Source organism: Triticum aestivum, chromosome 7B (genome assembly GCF_018294505.1).
Source record: "Triticum aestivum cultivar Chinese Spring chromosome 7B, IWGSC CS RefSeq v2.1, whole genome shotgun sequence".
NCBI lineage: Eukaryota > Viridiplantae > Streptophyta > Magnoliopsida > Poales > Poaceae > Triticum > Triticum aestivum.
This window is the reverse complement of record NC_057813.1, coordinates 728,953,284-728,973,249: the sequence shown is the minus strand read 5'-3', so window position 1 is coordinate 728,973,249 and position 19,966 is coordinate 728,953,284. Positions and strand designations below refer to the sequence as shown.

General features: G+C 44.9%; 1 protein-coding gene across 1 annotated transcript; it reads right to left on the bottom strand.

Annotated features, from left to right (window-relative positions):
* Positions 1-2,274: 2,274 nt before the first annotated feature.
* Positions 2,275-19,510, bottom strand: LOC123156357 (receptor-like serine/threonine-protein kinase SD1-6). Its single transcript, XM_044574495.1, has 18 exons — positions 19,471-19,510; positions 19,253-19,342; positions 14,173-14,324; positions 13,807-14,071; positions 13,030-13,255; positions 12,754-12,925; positions 12,515-12,685; positions 12,036-12,305; positions 5,868-5,888; positions 5,731-5,795; positions 5,568-5,628; positions 5,138-5,174; positions 4,950-5,047; positions 4,714-4,864; positions 4,464-4,595; positions 4,227-4,375; positions 2,866-2,931; positions 2,275-2,725 (listed from the first exon to the last, which is right to left on the bottom strand). The coding sequence occupies exons 1-14, from the start codon at positions 19,493-19,495 to the stop codon at positions 4,847-4,849; spliced, it is 1,671 nt and encodes a 556-aa protein (XP_044430430.1). The 5' UTR covers positions 19,496-19,510; the 3' UTR covers positions 2,275-2,725; positions 2,866-2,931; positions 4,227-4,375; positions 4,464-4,595; positions 4,714-4,846.
* Positions 19,511-19,966: the final 456 nt, after the last annotated feature.

Below are 19,966 nucleotides of genomic sequence, written 5' to 3'. Positions count from 1 at the left end.
GTGTGTCATGTACATTTTTTTAATGGTATAAAATATCTTTTGAGTTACACAAATACTTTTAAAAATTGTATAAGCTTTTTTAGATACATGTTTGACCATTTTCCTTTCAAATATATGAAAAAAATTCAAGCATGTGTGGAACATTTTTCTGAATTATATGAATCATTTTTTAAACTACGTGAACATTTTTTAAAATTTTAATAATTTCTTAAAAAATTGAGAACATTTTACTTGAAACGCTGGACTATTTTTAAAATGCTGGAAATTTCTAAAAAGTCACGCAAGCATTGTTTAAACGTGAGATGGGAACTTTTAATAAGAAATAACTAGATTAATTTTATATATTTATAATATTCTAAATATAAAAAAGAGATAAAGGCAAAACATACGAAACAAAAGCTAACGATTCATGAGTTACTTGTGCTTTCCTTTGACATCATCACTGATATGTATCAATAAGTATGTGACTTGTTTGTGAGACTATGTAATGTTTGGTGATTATTTGGGCCCATACCCTTTCACTAGTATACGATTCGGTTGATGACTATGTATCACGAGTCGTTGGCATAGGGCTGCTACCTCGATAGTATGGACTAGTGGATGGAGATCACACCGAGTTAGACATAACCATTTTGAAACGCAGTGATATACTGTCATCTGTTAGTCTCAAGTACGATGTATATATCATGTCTTAGAGTTGAGGTCATTTGTTCTCAGGATGAGGATTGACTCACTTAGAGTCTATCAAATACTACTCGAAACTAGGTAGTCATAAAGGTAAATTTCGGGTGAGTCGTGAGACATGCCGTGAGACATGGTTGACCAAGATGGGATTTGCCCCTCTAATACGAAGAGACATTCTTAGGGCCCTCTCGAGTGATCGGATTCAGAAAGCATAACCATGTGACTTGGATTAAGAGTTAACCTGGTGCCAGAATTTGTATCACGTTTTCGAAAAGAGAGGCCGAGCTAGCACAAGGGTGACAAGTACTCGCCTTGAGCTTGACAACATATATCGTGAGGCAAAAGAAATGTTGCATATGACACATTGTCGAGATTCTTTAATTGACTTATCGCGTAAGCACGTGCATAAACATGGACAATGAAGTGTTGACATAGCCCTTATAACAAGAATAGTGGAAGTTATTTTCTGGCACCCAACATTTACCAAAAAAAAGGGAGCATGTGTTGATACTCAAAAATTGTCAGAGGGACAAAATAGGAAGGAACACACGGAGTAGATTAAACCTGTATAGATACAAATTCAAATTGAAATTTAGTGTCCACCACTAGATAGCTCTCTTCAGGATTGTCGGAATGGATATAAGGATATGTCGAATAAGATCTCAGAACCAAAAGTTATGTCAATTCAAAGAATCGTGTGTTCACGACCAATTCTGGCTTGCCTAGAATCACCCTCAAAATGATCTCAAATGAACATGCGCACAACACTAAAGTTATACGTCTCGTCGAAGCGAGCAACATTCCGTTTTGGATTATATGAAGATGAGTCATCTGCAACCTCAAGTGCCAAAATAGTGATCTGCACACAATTGGGCCTAGAGGCTCGGTCTTAACAGAAACATTGTCTCAGAACCCAGATGCTCCTTCTTTATCAGAAGCATCGCAATATTTTACGCAGTTTTGCCTACATGAGATCATCACCAAAGCAACCTCAAATGGAAAATTGTTCAACATGAAAGTTGTATGCGAGAACAATTTTGGTATTTGTAGCATCTCAATCCAAGGTCACATGCAACCTCCATGACCAAAACAATGGATTGCTTGAAAATTAGGCTCGAAGGCTCAGGGCTTAGTTGTCCCAGTTAGGTTATATGTTAGCTTTTGGACAGGATTTTGAACCCTTTTCTTCGTTGAAAATTCCAGCTGCCTCATATATAGACGAGAGATGATGACCGATTGCAATAAAGCACAATCAACACATGATGAACACATTACGAGTGCAGAGGAACCAGTCAACACATGAGGAGGTAGATGAACGGGACCAGGCGAAAAACAAGACAATTTTTTTTTCTAAAAATATACGGCTGCCCGCTCGAGGTGTGCTAAATTAGATTTACGAGCACACAACATGTGCATGCATGCTGCTTACCTTTACCTAACTGTGCTTTAATAACGGCAAGGAAATCAGTTCACGTGCAATCTACTCCTTCCGTTCCGAATTACTTGTCCTGGATTTGTCTAGATACAGATGTATCTAGACTCATTTTAGTGCTAGATACATCCGTATCTAGACAAATCTAAGACAAGTAATTCGAAACGGAGGTAGTATCAGTCAATTATTATGGTAGTACGAATGGATCTTCAGCAATGAGATTGTTAATTTACACGTTTATATGCGTTCCAGTCACCAGTCGTGACGCACGCAAGTGCAATCTCCTCGGACAACAAGAAGTTATATATCTTGGTGAAATCAGCAGCTTCTGCACACAAAGCTGTTGCCACCTGCTAGAGAGTTGACGTACTAGCAGACAGGTACTGTTCATCTCCAATCAGTCGTTCAAGTTTCCGGATCTGGAAATTCATTATGCCCGTGTTAGCATAGACCGCGTAGACGTACTAGCAGTCCTCTCGATTGGCGTTGGGTTTCCTAATAATCTATAGCCGCTATGGAATTCTCGTTGCTGCTGCCTTCACAACCACCTTGTCCTTCTTCATCACCAATTTTCATCACGATACTGCATAAAATTGTGCAACTGCAACCCTGATAGATGAAAGAGTACACGCTTTACTAGTCTGGAATCTTAAGAAACGAAATCAGTGTACAGGACTACAACATCCAAATAACTAAGCATACAACAACAGGGTAATACAAAATCAATAACAACTGGAAACACTGATTACCTTTCTGACCCCATCAAACATGCGAGACCATAAACCGGCCCACTGACCTCAAGCTTTTTCTTCAGCCTGGGAAATATGAAGCACTCACTGTTTTAGCACATACTAATAGAGAGAGGGGCTAACCAACATTTTTTTAATACCTAGTCAAGATTTGTCTCATCGATTAATTAAGCAAAAGAGAATTGCCCAGTTAATTAACGGAAAACCGGGAAAAAGAACTGACACAAACCAACCACATACATACTACTCATAGAGCATGCAACCCCAAAAGTGCACTATCAGCCCTGCAACCATACCCAACACGCAACTACCACCAATCCTCACACTACTACACCGCAAGGAAACCCCTAACAAAAGTGCCTGGGCTGAAGACCACGAACACATCCAAATTCACATAGACAAGCCATGCCATAAGGACTGTCCAAGAGACTGAGGGCCATCCACCAAGCAGCTACAGACGCCTTTGCTGTGGTGCCACCCTTTTTGCTTTTCTTCCAGAGTGGTTTGTCCACAATCGTCTTGCCAGATATGCCGCCTCCAAATGTGTGAGCAAGCTGCCAAGTTGTATCTCAGAGAGAATGTCATCAACCTTGTCCCTCACAGACACCATTGCAACAACATCCTCAGCCATGGGTACCACTAACACGACAGACTCAGGCGCCTCCAGTTGTTCACATGGCAGAGGCGAACCCAACAGTTGCACCTCAGATTAGGTGCCAACGCCCCTACCTCATCAACCTCGTCACCCACCGACACCACCTGCTCCATCTCCTTCGGAAGCACCAATGAAAGAGGTGAAGTGGGTTCCCTACAACGCTCCTGCAGCTCAGGCATAATAGGCAGCACTAGAGCCACGACCTCGTCGATGACTACAAACCCATAGGCATGCCGAGGGCGCGGTCGCGTGAACAAAGGACGGGCGAAGTCGGAGCAGCAGGCACGGGGAGCCTCACGGACTTGGGCGCAGGCTTGGCCAGGGGCTCCTCCAGCACCTGCACGAACACTCTACCCACCTGGACAGCGCGGCCCAGCGCCGGCTGCAGCGGCGCGGCCAGGAGCTCCCCACCCGGATCGGACCAAGCAGCGGACGGGGGGACCGGCAGAATGACGCACACCCTGCAGCCAGCAGGCATCTCGATGGGAGCCGGCGGCAGCGAGCTGGCCGGGACGCGGGGCGTCGGCAGGGTGGCCGATGGGGCTGCTGGCGGTGGGGACGGTACGGACGGCGCAAAGTTGCGAGGGCTCATGTTTCACTCCTGCTTTTTCTTTCAAGAGGGATGGAGCCGCAGGGATGGCCGGAGCAGGGAGATCCGGCCGTGGTTGTATCGAGACATGGAGAGATGTGGTTGTATCGTGCTTACCTGAAATCAGTGGAGCTCCACACACGAACAACACCATTGCTTGTACCTGTAATTAGAACCGGAAGACTGGGATGGGCAAAGATGGAATAGTCTCTAGACTCACACTCATGTTCCAGTGTATGAACACACTCCTTCTGCAAGTCCCATATCTGTTTTGAAAAACAAAAACAAACCACTCATATATTAGAAATGCTAGATGCATGTTGTATTAATGTACTTTCCAACATGATAGCCGACCTTGGCAGTCTTGTCCCAAGAGCCATTAATCAAATACTGCTGACCATCACGCTTGAATAAATCCACCTTGTGCACCCAATCCGAATGTCCAGACAGAGTATACTTGGATTTGGGAGAATCAAGACTCCAAACCTGAACAGCAACCATAAGAGCTTCTAGTCAAGGTACAGTAGAAAATGAAATGTACTCCATCTTCATCACTGCATCAAGAAGGTTACTTAGCAAACAAATAAGAGATAGAAAGCAAAACCTTTACTGTACGATCGTCTGAAGCACTGACAAAACTTTTGGTGTCCTCTAGGTTAAATTTTAGTTCATTAATATCATCTGAGTGTTCTTCAAATGTCTGTATGCAATTCCAGTCCTGGTCCCAGTCCCAAACTTTATTTGCCTACCACACCCTGACAACACATACGGGTAGGTTGGATGAACGTCTAATGAGCAGCAGACTCTGTTTTGATAATCGTGAGCTCTCAAACTCGTGACCTTTTCGAGTTCCTTTTCATACTTGTACACATGGATGAAACAATCACGTGACACAGCCACAAGCCACCGCTTTCGTGCAATAAATTTAACAGCGGATACTGCAGTGAGGGCAATCGTCTGATTAGCATATCATTGTACAACTGTACATATGGTGGAAGAAAATTATGTTAAGAAGTCAGAAAGCTTACCTCCACTCTCTGAGACCATAATAGAAGCAACCACTTTCTGCTAGTAAACAAGAATGAGTCATTTGTTCGTCCAATGTAAACAAAAATTGGTACATTTCAACAGCAAAAATTGAGTTTTTTGTGATGACCCTTTACATTTAATCATGCTAATTCAACTGAAATACTACGACCGAAAAAAGTTGGGAAAAACATTTGCCATATGGTGTGGTGTTTTCTTGGTTGTGATAAAAAACTTCGACATTATGGTACGGCTCCCATCAACCATCACCAAACATAGACTATTCCTGCCATTTGGCAATCAACGGAATCTGTATATGTACTTATGAACTAAATGCTTGGTCCATGAGCATCTTTCTGATGCAAAGGGCAAGCGGCCATAATTTTCTTTCTTTACCCAAAATACTAGCGAAGAAGCAATACCGTAACTTGCCTGCGACTGCGTGTCGTAGTTCCATATCTTAACACACCCCCTAGTGTCACCTGTCATAATCCTGTATCATAAGAAGATATGAAAGCGGGATAGTCAGATCCAATGCACTCACTTGAAAATTAAGTTTAAAGATTCAAATGCCCATATTTTCGTACACACTTACAATGGCTCTGTCTGATTTGCATCGATGCATGTGATGTTCCCTGGCCCTGCTCCATAATCTATAATCTGATCAAACAACATTCCTGTCAACATGGAAGATCTTGGGAAGAGAAGAAATGAAAACGCAAAAGTGAATACCTGTATTAAAGGTTGGATTGTCTACAATGTCGCCAATGCATCAAAGAAGAGAGACAAAAGGAAGCATCAGTACAATTAAACTCGTCTATGAAGCTGTATTCTTATGCGCTCAACGCAATTAGGCTTCTTGATGAATTTAACTGGGATCTCTTTCTACCTTGATCATCTCAAATCATTTTATAAAGTATATTAATTTAGAAGGAACTACCAACTTCTATTTTTTGCGACATAACAGTATCGGAACAATGTCATGACACATAGCACTGATTTGCTGAGAAGTTCATTTTAACAACAAAAGTAACTGGTGGGCATCGGTTCATGTGTGCATAGTCAAGCGTGGAAAAGCCGCCTGGAATCGTTGCACGGATGGCAAATGGAGAGCACGAAGGCGAACACCCACCATCGACCTGACCAACACAGGCGACCGGCACCTGCAGTGCTAGCGGCAATAGGGCCGCTAAAGCAAACGCAGCCGCAGCGCCTCGCCGGCGCCGACGCTGCCACTGTGACATGCACTAGCAGGGCGCTGCAACAGACCAGGGTAGCCCTGTATCACGCGCCCCTGCGGTGAACCGCTAGGCGACAGGCGCGTCATCGGCCGTGGGGGCACAGCAGGAGGCCCGAGGAGACCAAGATACTCTACGTGGAGACCACGACCCACATCCCCACGACCAACGTGACGCTCGCCACCCACATCCCCATGCTTATGGTGCTCATGCGAGAGCACCCTGATGCCCGTGGTCATGTCGTCCGCCAGCTCGATGCCAATGCTCTCGTCCACAGTCCACAGCATATTCAAGATTTTGAGCAGATAGGCGGTGCACATTTGCCATGTGTGCTCGACGTATGCGTGGTGAGGATGGTGCTGGATGATGAGTGCCGAGTAGAGTGCGTGGAGTGTAGATGGAGCTGGCTGGTGAGCGCCAGCCTAGTAATTTCTCCGTTTCTAAATAGGCGACCGCTAGGCGCCGGTGCGCCGGCCGAACCGTTTCGGCCGGTCGCACGCTAGCCATCGGATTGGCCCGTCCCAAGCCGTTGGATCCTTATCCATCCCAAGTCATCTTCTTCCCTTCACAGCCACACACGCTCCCTGGTGGCCGTCCGCGTCGCCGCTCCCCACCCTCGCCGGCCGTCCGTGTTGCTGGTCAGCGCCCTCGCCGGCAGTCCTCGTCGCTGGTCCCCATCCTCGCCGGCCGTCCTCGTCGCCGCCACTCGCTTTTCCCGTCGGTTCCAGCAGTGCGTCGTCGAAGCATCCAGTCGTCATCCTTGTAGAAACGTCTTCCGTTTGTAAACGCCTGATGCCTTCATACTTCCATCAGCTAGTCACCGCCGTCGTAACACGTAAGTCGCAGCACCACCATGCCGCCGGTCGTAGCTCCCGGCGTCGCTGCTCATACCATCGTCAGTAGACGGCGCCGGTTTTTGAAGATTTATGGTGGAAGTTTTTTCTACCCTGATTGAAGCTTTTGTTATATGGTTGAAGCATTTCCCGATTCCGATCGAAGCTCTTTTCACACGGGTTGAAGCTTTTCTCGAAACTGATTGAAGCTTTTCTTCACGTTTGAAGCTTTTCATCTACGCTGGTTGTAGCTTTTTTTCATGGTTGAAGCTTTTTCTATGCCGGTTGAAACTTTTTTCTATGCTGGTTGTAGCAATCGCAGCGCCATCCCCCGCCGTCGCCCCAGCACCAGTCCGTCGATGTAGCAAAAAAACACACCAGTTCCAGCTTCTAGTTTGCTGGTTGCAGCAAACGAGATTACCGGTTGTAGCTCCTCCAGTTGCAGGTTCCGGCAATGACGTCGGCAGCTTGTAGCACCCACGGTGGCCAGTTCCAGCATTTTGTGACGCGGGTTGTAGCAGTCGTAGGGGCCGGTTCCAGCACCGGTGTTTGACGATTCCAAAACATCGACGGGGCGGGAAAGGTAGCACTAATGGTGGGCGTTCCAGCACGTGCGGATTCCAGCACCTTCATGGCCGGATGTAGCTTCTGTAGGAGGCGCCCCCAGCAAAAACCTCCCCACCGCTAGCAGCTCGTCCATGGCACACACAAAAAATCCCCTTTCTAGATGGCTCAAATACAGCATGGCCTACGCCCAGCAGATGAATCCGGCCATGGAGCTTGTAGCAGCAAGGTAGCGCCGCACGGTGATCTATTTTGGGCGGTCCTCGCCGTGGTTTGCTGTGGGAAGGAGGGAGAAGGATGGCGCGGTCGCAGAAAAGAGAACGGAGATGAGATGCGGACGGTGGAGAAAGAAGTGGGGCCCTGCCGTGTGGCACGCGTGTGTGCGACCGGCGGAACGTTTCAGCCGGCGCACCCGCCATAAACGTTTCCCCTCTAAATATGTCTTTTTAGAGATTGCACTACAAACTACATACAGATGTATATGGACGTATTTTAGAGTGTAGATTCATTTATTTTGCTCGGTGTGGAGTTTATAGTGAAATCTCTAGAAAGATTTATATTTAGAAACGAAGAGAGTAGTTGGCTCGCAGTGCGCTCAACATGGTGTGGAAGTGGAACTACCACTGTTGGAACAATGTCCTTGACACATAACACTGATTTGCCATGAATCATCGCGCGAAGGCAATCACCCACAAGCGACCCACACAAGCGACTAGTAGCACTAGCACCCGAAGGGCCGCCCATGCAAGCGCCTGCACGCCCGGCTGCAGCAACGCCTCAACGGCGGCGCACGCCGCCGCGGCTGTGACCTACACTAGAAGCGTGTAGCCACAACAGACCAGGGCATCGATGTACTACCCGCTGGTGGTGGACCGCAAGGTGAGAGGCACGTCACTAGCGGTGGGAGTTGGAATGAGTGCAGCAAGCAGGGCCGCGTGAACAAGTATATCGAGCCATCCCGTGACCTTCATGGTGATGGAGCATGACACGATGCGACAACTCTTCGTAGGGCCACAACATATACTTCAAACCCCCAAACGCTCGTGCTCGGGCGCCAAATGGTGGCGCTGAGGGCGCCAAGGAGGCGAGGACGCCTATTGCACCACCTCTAGCTCGTCGGCATGGGCGGCTACGTGGTTTCGTCGCTGTGCTGTCTAGCTTCCTCCCACACTTGTGCGACATGTCATCCAAGTTCATGGATGGTGACAACAAGGCCGCTGTAGTCTTGCCCGCTATCGTGGGGAGACCATGATGCTCTACGTGGATATCATGGCCAACCTAACCATTTCAATGGCCAACACCCCCATGCTCTCCAGCGTCGTGCAGGAGTACCCCTATGCGAACGGCTCACACAAAAACATGTATATATCCTTTTGTATTAGGCCTACTTTTGACGATGCACTCATGTTTGCCACGTTTGATCGATGTCCGCTTGAGCTTGTGCGGATGGTGCTGGATGGTGAGTGCCGACCAGACTGTGCGGAGCGTGGATGGAGCTGGCTGGTGAGCCGTGCGCTCAACTTGGTGCGACTGGAGCTGATGGGCTCAGGCAGAGTGCTCGGCTAAATGGCTGAGGCCACCTGAAGTGCTTGGGGATCAAGTTCCACGTGGTAGGTGCCCGAACTATCTATGAAGGGCCCTGGGGCAATTCCCTTGCAACACGGAGGTTATATAGTCGGCTAATGAAGACATGGTGGTCGCACATGCGTAGGTAATTGGGTTGTCAGACTAAGAAGACCTTTAGCTGGTCCCTTATAATTTTGCCCCTCATAGGACCCCTTATACTTAACTTCTTATATTTGTTCCTCTCCCTCTTTTCTTCCTTCACGCGAACCTAACTGAACTCTCAAGCTTAAGTCCTCAAATGAACCAGACCCCACATGTAAGCCCCTCTCCCCCTTTTTCTTCCTTTTTTTTCTTTATTCTTCCTTTCACGCGACCAACTACTACTTTTTGGCACTAGTTGAATTTCAGAGCACCTAGGATAGATGCTTCAGAAAAGTAATTCACAGGGTCTCAACGTGCGCGACGTAGGCGTGTGACGAAGTTGTCGACAAAGTAGATGACATTCGTCCACCATAGACCATGGCCTGGGTGCTTCCTCGTCTGAATGGGTTCTTCGCCTCGTCCCTCTCCTAGTGGCACAATGTCATCGTCCAAACCACAAGGATTCATTGAAATCGACAATGGCAACTGGCGTATTCTCCCTCTATGTTTCTTCCTATACATTTAAATTTTTCTCTCTATATATATGTGTCCTCTATCATGCAGCAGCTTTGCTCATGGTCGTGGACGATGGGAGGAGCGCCGCCGGGCTAGGGATGATGAGGAGGAGGAGCACCGACATGGATGTAGAAGTCAGAGAAGTCGACAAAAATAGACCGCCGGATTCTCACCGGAATTTGGCGGCCCAAGGTTTGCAGGGTTGTGGGGTGGTCGCCGGAGGCAAGGAACTCGATGGGGGTGATGTCAGTGGGCGAACAGAGGAGAGGGCCGATGCACTGGAAGGGCCAAAATTATCCTGAGAAGTGGCCACGCATGAATAAATATAAGGGTGGCCTCTCCTTTGAAGCCCATAAGGGACCGGCTAGGTCCAGTTTAGCCCGTCAAAAGCGAATTTTTACTCTCCAACCAATTTTGATGGACCGACTAGTGATGCTATAGTTTCTCAAAAAAAAAAAACTAGAGATGCTATAATGGTTGTATGGGAAAGGAGCAAGACAAAAGAAAATTGGGTTGTCGGACACCAAGCGAAGGTTTCTCAAGGACTCAATCGGCGTGGCCAGGGTCCCAGCGGTGGAGCAACACTGACCTCTCTGTGCATGCCAAGTAGCAACAAGCTGGAGACCGAGTGGTGCTACAGCTGCCGAGATTGACCGCACCAATGGGTCTCTCAGTGCGGGGCTTCATCCCGGCCGCACCCTCTCATCGCTGGACGAGCTCCAAGTCTCCAGCTTCAACCCTGTGCAATTCTGAGAAGGAGACGACAGAGGATAGGGTAGAGAGGAGGGATGAAGAAGATGGGATGTGGATGAAGATGACAGGTAGGGCATATGTCCACGTCAGCTTAAAAAACACATATGTTGCTTTCTCATAAAAAATAAAGAAATCCACATATGTTGCCAACTCAGCTTGACAACCAATGTTCATCGGCTAGTAAAAGTGAAAGTTGTGAATGTCCTAGGCAATTTTCGGAATGATTAGTACAACAAGCTACATCTATGTTCCTTGTTTTTCTGTAATATATATACATAACACGACTATTGTTTACATTGTGGTATTAAAATCAGTTGGAAAAAATGACTTGTTACGGGATGTTTATTTTACTTATCCAGGAATCAACTATAAAATAAACGATTATTTGTGCTGAACAAAAATTAAATAGACATAGCTTTGTAAGTCATATATAGGACAGACAGACGAGCAGTGAAGTCATAGACTCACAAGAATAGACAATCAAATGCTTTCTTTCTGGTGCATTATATGGCATGAATAATTTTGGTCAAACAAGGATGAAACTCTCCTGGTAACCAATAGTTCACTTACCCCAGGCTCCCAGCTGAGCAAAAAAGATGTTTACTCAAAATATCAGACCTCTAATGCCTTGTTTCCCTTTCTGACATTTGTCTTGATTAAATTTCTGTCATACTATTAGTCTTACTTGAACCATTATTCATTATACACAAGTTTCATTTTTTTGAGCAATCACAAGTTTCATTTATACTAGCCGGTAATTAATTAGCCCTAGCTTTTGCAAATAAGTTTTCTTCACGTTTGGTTAAACTTGTCAACAAACAAAATTCTGACTTGTAAACAACAGTTATTTTTTCGTTGTTGATTTAATACTTCATGAAAATTTCCCACAAAAAATACTTCATGAAAATAAAATGGAACAGATGAGCAAGCCAATCTAATCAATTAATTTTAAAATCAATCTCTCCCCAGTTTCATTCACGAAACATCAAAGTAACTATTTGTGGTTATGATTTTAAACCACAAAAGTTACATAGTAGTAGTGTATTTGTCCTGACGAAACATAAAACATGGTGCATTATGTTACGGAGCAAGAGACTGTCATTTTTATTTCCAAACTTCCTAGGCAAATCATATTCGTCATGGCTCAATAATTAATTCCGTTTCATTAGGTAAAATACAATGTGAGATCATATGTTGTCATCCTAAATTGCACAATACAAGACTTTGAACAAGAATACTTTGTTCATATAGGGTTTACATAACAAGAAATTAGTATCATAGGTGCTTACCTCAGACTCAGTCTCAGTGGCTGATTGTCGCTCATTACATGCCTTTACTCCCTCTTGATAACTCTGTCTGATTGTGCTCGGCTCTATTGTAGGCATCGGTAACAAACCCTCAGACTTGGCCTCATCCACTTGTTTACCAGTAGCTGCTTTGATGATCAACATTTCTTCAGTGGCACTCATGGGCGTGAGTTCCTTGCTTCCAGTAGTGTTTAGTGCGAGTAACTTGTCTACGCACTGCACGACTGACGGCAACTCTTCGTGAGTTTCCATCTACACACGCACACACATACATAAAGCCAAGCTGTCAGACCTGTTGATTTTGCTATGGTAAATTTGGGTTGATTCACTTTCATTAAAAAGGAAAAAAGGAACATTAGGACGGACATATGTAGACATACTAGGACTGTTGTGTGTAAACTATTCATGTAAAATCTTTCCTAGAAATTGCATTATGACATTATATACAATGTTCAGCATACCTTGTCTGCTACATTAAACACCTGGATTATATGCTTTGCAGTAGGTCTTTTCTCCATACTAGGATCCACACAGTTTAGGGCTATGGTGACACACTGCTTTACTTGGTGCGCATATTTTTCCTTTGTATACTTCGGTGTGGATGTGAATCTATTCCTCCAATTTTCAAGAACCTACAAACTTGCAACACGTGAGCTGAATGATTGTATATGTGCAAAGACTGTTAATTAATTCATCTCACTTTCTCTGTAAACTGCTGGAAAGTTGTGGCATCACGCTGGGAACTGTCATGGTGGAAATATGGATAGTCCCTGTCACCTGTTATTATCTCTATGAGTATGACACCCAGACTAAATATATCTGCCTTGTTTGAGACTACACCTCGGATTAAGTATTCTGGTGCCATATATCCACTACAAAATAATATAGAAGTAAGAAGCCAATACAAACATAAACAAAGAGATGCAAAATAACCAAGGAAAACAAAAATCAGGGAGGTGCAAGAGGCATAGTTTACCATGTTCCCGCACGATTATCAGTGACAATTCGTGTTTGCTGCTCACCAAAGATCCTCGATAAACCAAAATCAGCGATTTTTGGGATCATAGTAGAGTCCATCAATATATTTTCAGGCTTAAGGTCGAGATGAACCATATGACATTCTTCATGAAGGAAATGCAACCCATTGCAAATCCCCTTAATTATCTCGTATCTCATATTCCACTCAAGGCCTGAAGATTCATCTATAGACATTGATAAACAAGAGAAAAAAAGATTCTCAGCCCATGTACACTTCGCTACTAGTACAAGGAACCTAGTTTTCTCAGTTGTTGGGAAGTATGGGGTATGCACCCGCAATACTCTTAGGTTTTTGTACTCGTAATCTATAATCTATGTTCCTAGATACTTCATTTAAAGAAAGTTGTACAGCCTGCCATGAAAAAGGATGCCTAATTTTCCTGTAACAACACCACTTTGTGTTCGAGTGATCGACAGTGGGCTATAGCAGTTGATATATACTCCCTCTGTAAACAAATATAAGACGTTTTAGGTTACTACTTTTTGCCCTAAAACATCTTATATCTGTTCACAGTAGTAGATTCTATATGCCAGTGGCCCGAAGATAGTGACCGATTTGTATCTGTGTCCAAAGATATAGAGACTGATGTGTATTTGTGTCTTTATGGAAAGGCATATAGCAAGAAATAAAATACTAACAATATTCCTGGTAGAGTAGATACTACCATACATATAATCATACTCCGTTCAACGGTATTGTGTTCAGTAAACATACCAGAAATATGGTTGTCGAGGCTTTTGTTGCATACGTACTCGAAGCAGAGCAACCTTTTCGGTAATTCACCAAAAATAAATTTTCCACTACCACTAGGTTGCTCTATCGCTTCCCAACTTGATTCCGCACAATAACCTAGGAACTGTACTATATTCTGGTGCTTAATCCCCATAAGATAGCGTACTTCATTCTGGAATGTGTCCTCTTTTAGACGGATTTCAAAAAGCTTCTTCACAGCAATAACTTTGCCACTTCGAAGAACTCCCTGCGTCGTAAGTTAAACCTCTCTTTATATTGTGTACAAATATCTTTAATTGGTTTAATTACCAACATTTGAAACACAGTGTTTTACAGAATTGCCCATACCTTGTAAACCACTCCAAACCCACCTTCACCTAGTACCGACTCAGTGGAAAAATCACATGTGATGGCCTTCAAAAATTCAAGTGGAAAAAACATTGGTGTTGTATTTGAATCATGTAGCTTCTTCTCCAGATCATCACGTGTTCTCTGCATACCTGATTGCACGAAAACCACATAAGACAATATTTTTAAAAATATTGATGTTTGTGATGGCACCAACATAATTTTCTCTAGTAGTAATATGATGTGAGTTATTCCAACCAGTGGATTACTCTTCTCCAAAAAAAGTTCATGTGGAAGACCACTATGTGTATTACTTGCTCCAAGTTTTCAGAATGGTTCCATTTCACCAATTTGATGTTGATACTTCATTGCAACTAACTTGCTCCAAGGGAATATGAAAGGGTGTGATGACTGTGTGAAATCATAAATTCATGATCCAACAAACAATTAAGAAATTATATAAAGATGTGTATTGAATATTGAATAAAGATGGTAACTCCTTCCCAGAATAAAAGAAACTAACAAAAGTATGCAACTTGTATACTACTTTTGGTTCCAGATAACTCGATTAAAACGTAGATATTTTTGTATAAGTGTTGATATTTCTTGTGCACCAGCTGGATGGTTGTCTTAGTTGTACATGTGGTTTTCATAAATATGTCATAAGCAATGTATGTGTTTAGGCTGCAGAACATGCTGCAGGTGTCCAGCGATAGGACCAGAAGAGGATGAAACACATTTGAGATAAAGCACATGGGAAAATAAAGATCACCCCCATCAAATGAAGTCTCTTGACCCCCTAGGCGATACACTACCCTGGTTTCCGTGCACAATCAATTGAAGGGGCGGGGATCATGAGAATTTTTGCCCCCACATGTCACTGTTGGACTGGAGGCCATTGGGGCGGCACACCTGTTCGCATTCTGGCACCCATCTGACATGAAATTTCATGACACACGGCCATAGGTGGCCCCACGTACATTAACACGTGCCTCATCCGGCACAACCACGGTACTATTTTCGTCCTGATTTATTGGTCTGCTTATTATTTTGTGCCAAATTTTAGCCGTGGATTTAATTAACAACATGTAAATGCATGTCATAAAAAATAGTATCATTGGAAACTATGTTTGAATATGAATCCAACGGTATAATTTCTTATGAAATGCATTAACATTTTGTCCGTTAAATCTATGGTGAAATTTTGGCATGAAATACGAAAAAGACCAATAAACCAGGTTGGAGGTAGTAAGCCTTTAAATGAGGATCGGGTCACTGGCCACTCGGGCATCGCAAATCATGAGTTCCAATGTTTGACCTACATGGCCTAATCCACTAGGATAAACCCAAAGGGAGGGTGACTAGGTCCTAGATTGATGCTGAGGGACTTGTCAAAGGACAGCACGACCCTGGTTCTCCAGCTAGAAATTATATTGGTTTCCTACATGAGGGCGTCTCCAACACTGACCCATAAATGTCTCCGGTATATGCTCGTTTTTATATCCGGACATGGCCTGCGGACATGATACGGGAGGGAGACATCCAATGCTAATCAAAATGTATCTGGCTTGGAGGAAAAAAGTAGGTGAGGACCAATGCATGTGGTGGGACATTTGTGGTTTAGTGTCTGGGAGGAGAGAGAAGAGAGGAGGACCATGCATGTGCCATTGGGAGGAGAGAGAGAAGAGAGGGACCATGCATGTGATTGGACAAGTGCATGTCCGGACTCCGGTAAAACCGCCCACGTTTGTCTCTTGCATACCGAAATCCGTACGTCCGGACTGCTAACCGGATATATACAGGTCCCCGTTGGATGGCAAAAGAGGTTCAGACACTGCGGCCCAGACGTATAGGGGAGGTTTTAGGGTCCGCCTTGGAGATATCCTGAGTCCACGTATGCCCAACCAAATCATTGTTGAATGTGAGTTGTCCATTCAGACATTTCTTGATGAATTGTGTGAACTCTGTAAATATTGCCGCTTCAAACTTAGGCTCAACGTTCTCACCCTGGAAATCCCACCCTTGGTCAAAGATGTTGTCATCACACTCGTCCTCTATGATCATGTTGTGCATGATCACACAAGTAGTCATGAGGTCCCACATCCTTTCAGGGCTCCATGTTCTAGCAGGGTGCAGAACAATAGGCCATTGAGATTGGACAACACCAAAAGCACGCTCCAAATACTTCCTAGCACTCTTTTTCATGGGCAAACCTAGCCCTCTTCTTTCCCATGGGCTTGAAGATTGTCTTCACAATAGTGGACCAATGATGAAGGATATCATCAGCTAGGTGGTATCTCTTGTTGTGTTGGCGGTCATCGACCTCAAAGTGGACCTCTGGGGAGTTGCCTTCGGAAAGCCTTGCGAAAACCGGTAAGCCTTGTGAAAACCAGCCATGCCGAAAAAAGAGTGCCAAATCTAGAGATATGGTGATGACATAGCTTTAAGTATGACCGTGCGAGCTTAAACATGTCCCTTATATTGCCCCTGCCAAGCAAATGGACAGTTCTTCCACTCCTAGTGCATACAATCTTTACTAACACGCATTTCTGGAAAGCCTGTAGATTCATTGATCGCTAACAATGGGTTGTATCCACATCATTTGGTTCTCTCAAGTACTTTGGGCCGAGCGCTGCAACTACAGCTTTGCCCACGCTAAGCATGTGGACTCACTCGGACATACTCATCCACAAAATCACCGGAACTTCCGTATGCAAGCATCCGAACAGTTTCACTACATTTATGATAAAAGGAGAAACCAATCTTTCGAAGGGCATCATGCTTGCATTTGAAGTAATCATCATACACCATCACTCCCTCATAAATACAGTTGAACACAAGTCTCGCCATCCGGAAGCGTCGCCGAAAAAGCTTGGGAGGGAATAGTGGGCCAATGAACTTGAAATAATCCCTATAGCATAGAAATGGCCGCACTCTCTGTTATGGTCCAACGCTAGAGCATGTCCCGGGATCGATCCTCTAAACATAGGCAGCTGACTAGCAATGTGCTCATTGACGACCCTTCACCATCGGACGATGAACATATGAAGTTGTAAAAAAATCATCCGAGCTGTCCACCATGGTACCTTGTGGACACGGAAGAGACTCGGCGGGGAAAACGGTCGGAAACCTTGCGAGAGGCGGCGGAGACGGCCGGTGAAGGGCAATGCCCTCTCCCCGTACAAGCAGCCGACCTGTCAAAGCACGCGCCCTCCGGCGGTGTCGGCGACCCTGGGTAGGAATGACTTCTAGTGCTCCCGACGGCAGTGGGGAGCGGCCACATATTCCGGCAAAAGGACTCATCGGAGGATGCGGTGGCGGTGGGTTCGTCGATGGATGCGGAGGCGGGGCCTGGGGTACGTAGTGCCAAAACTGGGTGGCGGCGGCGAGTAATACGAGGCCGGGGTAGTGCATGTGGAAGGGGGGGGGGGGGGGAGAACAATGATCGTTGTGTCACAGACGGGCGGGCCACGGAAGGACAACGTGGACGTCCACTGCGTGTCCGCATTGACACAAACAAATATCCAAATGGACACCCAAATTTGACTCAGAAATAAATCAAAATGGATAAAAAACAAATATCCGTCTGTTAAAATCGGCGTGTTGGACTATGTTTTCTGTCCGCTTGAACCCAAATAGAAGCGGGTGGACAAAATAGATCGGTGGGTTGGAGATGGCTTAAAGCAGCCCACGATCTACTCTTTTGATCTTTTCAATGAAATCATCATTTAGGGCTCTCGCTGCAGCTGGCCTAGCGACGATTCATATCGGCGTCGTCGCTGCAACACCCAGCGTCGTGAACCCGAGATGGCGAAGTGGATACTGATGGGCTTAGCCCTGACCCACAGAGTACACATGTCCCGTTCGTATCCAGTACAATAGTACACCATCTTTTTGCCGACTGTTCTACAAATGCCCAAGTTTTATAAAGCTCACAATTATTACTCGCACAAAAAAAGACACCCAGGTATGTACCAAAAATGCTACACATACGTAAAATGCCTATGTACTGTTATGTAATTAGACTAACTACAAATCCCTGATTCCAACTGGGTGGGGTCCCTCTCCTAATTTCCTCCAACTGAAAAATGCCACCTAAGCCATTACGTTACTTTACGTTTGATTGCTACCTAGGTGTAGCATTGCTCAGGTACGTACCCACGTACCAATGCTGCTCTCCTACTGTACCTTGTTTTCTAGGACGAACGCCGAAAACAGAGCTCAACAAACCCAGACGAAAACAGTACTAGTACATGGTATTGTCAAAAAAACGTCTATATTATGACACAAAGGGAGTATTTCGCAGCATCTGAAAGCTCCCGTGGATTTTAACCATGCACATATTTTTGCAAATCCTGCCCTGCCCACAAATCCTACATAGTAGCACTAACTCTGCGTGTTCACTTATTCGAAGAACAAAAAACTCTGCGTGTTCACTCTTCACTGTAAAAAATTTATATAAAAGAAAACTCCCACACGCAGGCAGGAGAAAGAAACCGGTTTTGCCGCCGGGGCTAAAGTTGGTGAGAAAGAAAGAAGCAGTGTATATACGGCGTGTAGACCAGAAAGGATTTCCCTGAGCATCCTAGTGCGTGGAAATGGCCGTGTGTATGTATTAGACACCTGAGTGGTCAGACCTGGACGATTGGCCTGAACTGGTGGGGGATTATTGAGGACCGTGCCCATGCCGACGGTAGTACAGAGGAAGAGGGAAGCCTCAGGCCCAGAAATAACAGCCGATGCATGCACGATCACATGTGGCAGCTCCAGCAGCGCGCGTACATGTAGGAGGCAATTGATTTTTCTATTTGCTGATGCATGCACAGTGTAATCGTTCGCAAATCGTGCAGTTTTTGTCGTGTGTAAAGCCATTTCGCCTCCCCTATTCTCCAGCCAGCTGGGGAGGCGACGGCCGGCCGACAGATCCTGAGCAACTATGGACGACTGAGCAGCCACGAGCTGCGGATCAACACTGCAACTTTCACCAAACCACGGCCGATTTACAGCAGGATGGTGCCATAGAACACTTGAAAATACTAACAATCTACTTATTAGCTGCATATAAAGAGAAAGCACTAACCTTGGGAGGAGACGTTGAGAGATGGGAAGAAGTTGGTGGGGCGGAAGAGGAGCAACGAGATGAATGAATGGTCGTCTCCTTGCTTGCTGCCTGCAGGTGGAGTGGAGATTCTAGAGTAGATGTCCCAAAGGAGCAACGCAACGTGCTAGCTGTAAAGAGGAATTAATGACGGTAGATATGCAAAGGGAGCAGCGCAACGTGCTAGCTTTAAAGAGGACCTGTAGATGACAGATGCGCATGCATGGGACAAAGAAGGACGACTTGACTTGTCTCAAGACGAATCATTACGTAGGAGCTTAAATATTCACTTCTTTCCAAAATATGTAAGTTCTGTTTATTTTTTTGGCAGCCATCATTTTAACTATATTTCTATTTGCAATATACTCGTTGTGTTTTTATTTACTCTGCATGTTAGCTTTGACTGAAACCAAACCTTATAAAGTGCGGCTAACTGCTGTAATAAAACCCTGCATTAAATAAAAAATAAAATAAATTATTGTAAGATTTGTAACAAAGTCGATACACACATGACATAATGCTTGTAAAGATGAGATAACATTATGGCTAGAAAAGGCTAATTTGATGTATTGCTAAAAATGCCCGTCTACCCTTTTTCCACGGAATTAAAAAGATGAACAGCTCAAGAAGACCCCGAAGAAAATACTATGTCCATATTTTGCAGCAGGTGGAAGCTCCCAGGGATTAATTAATCAT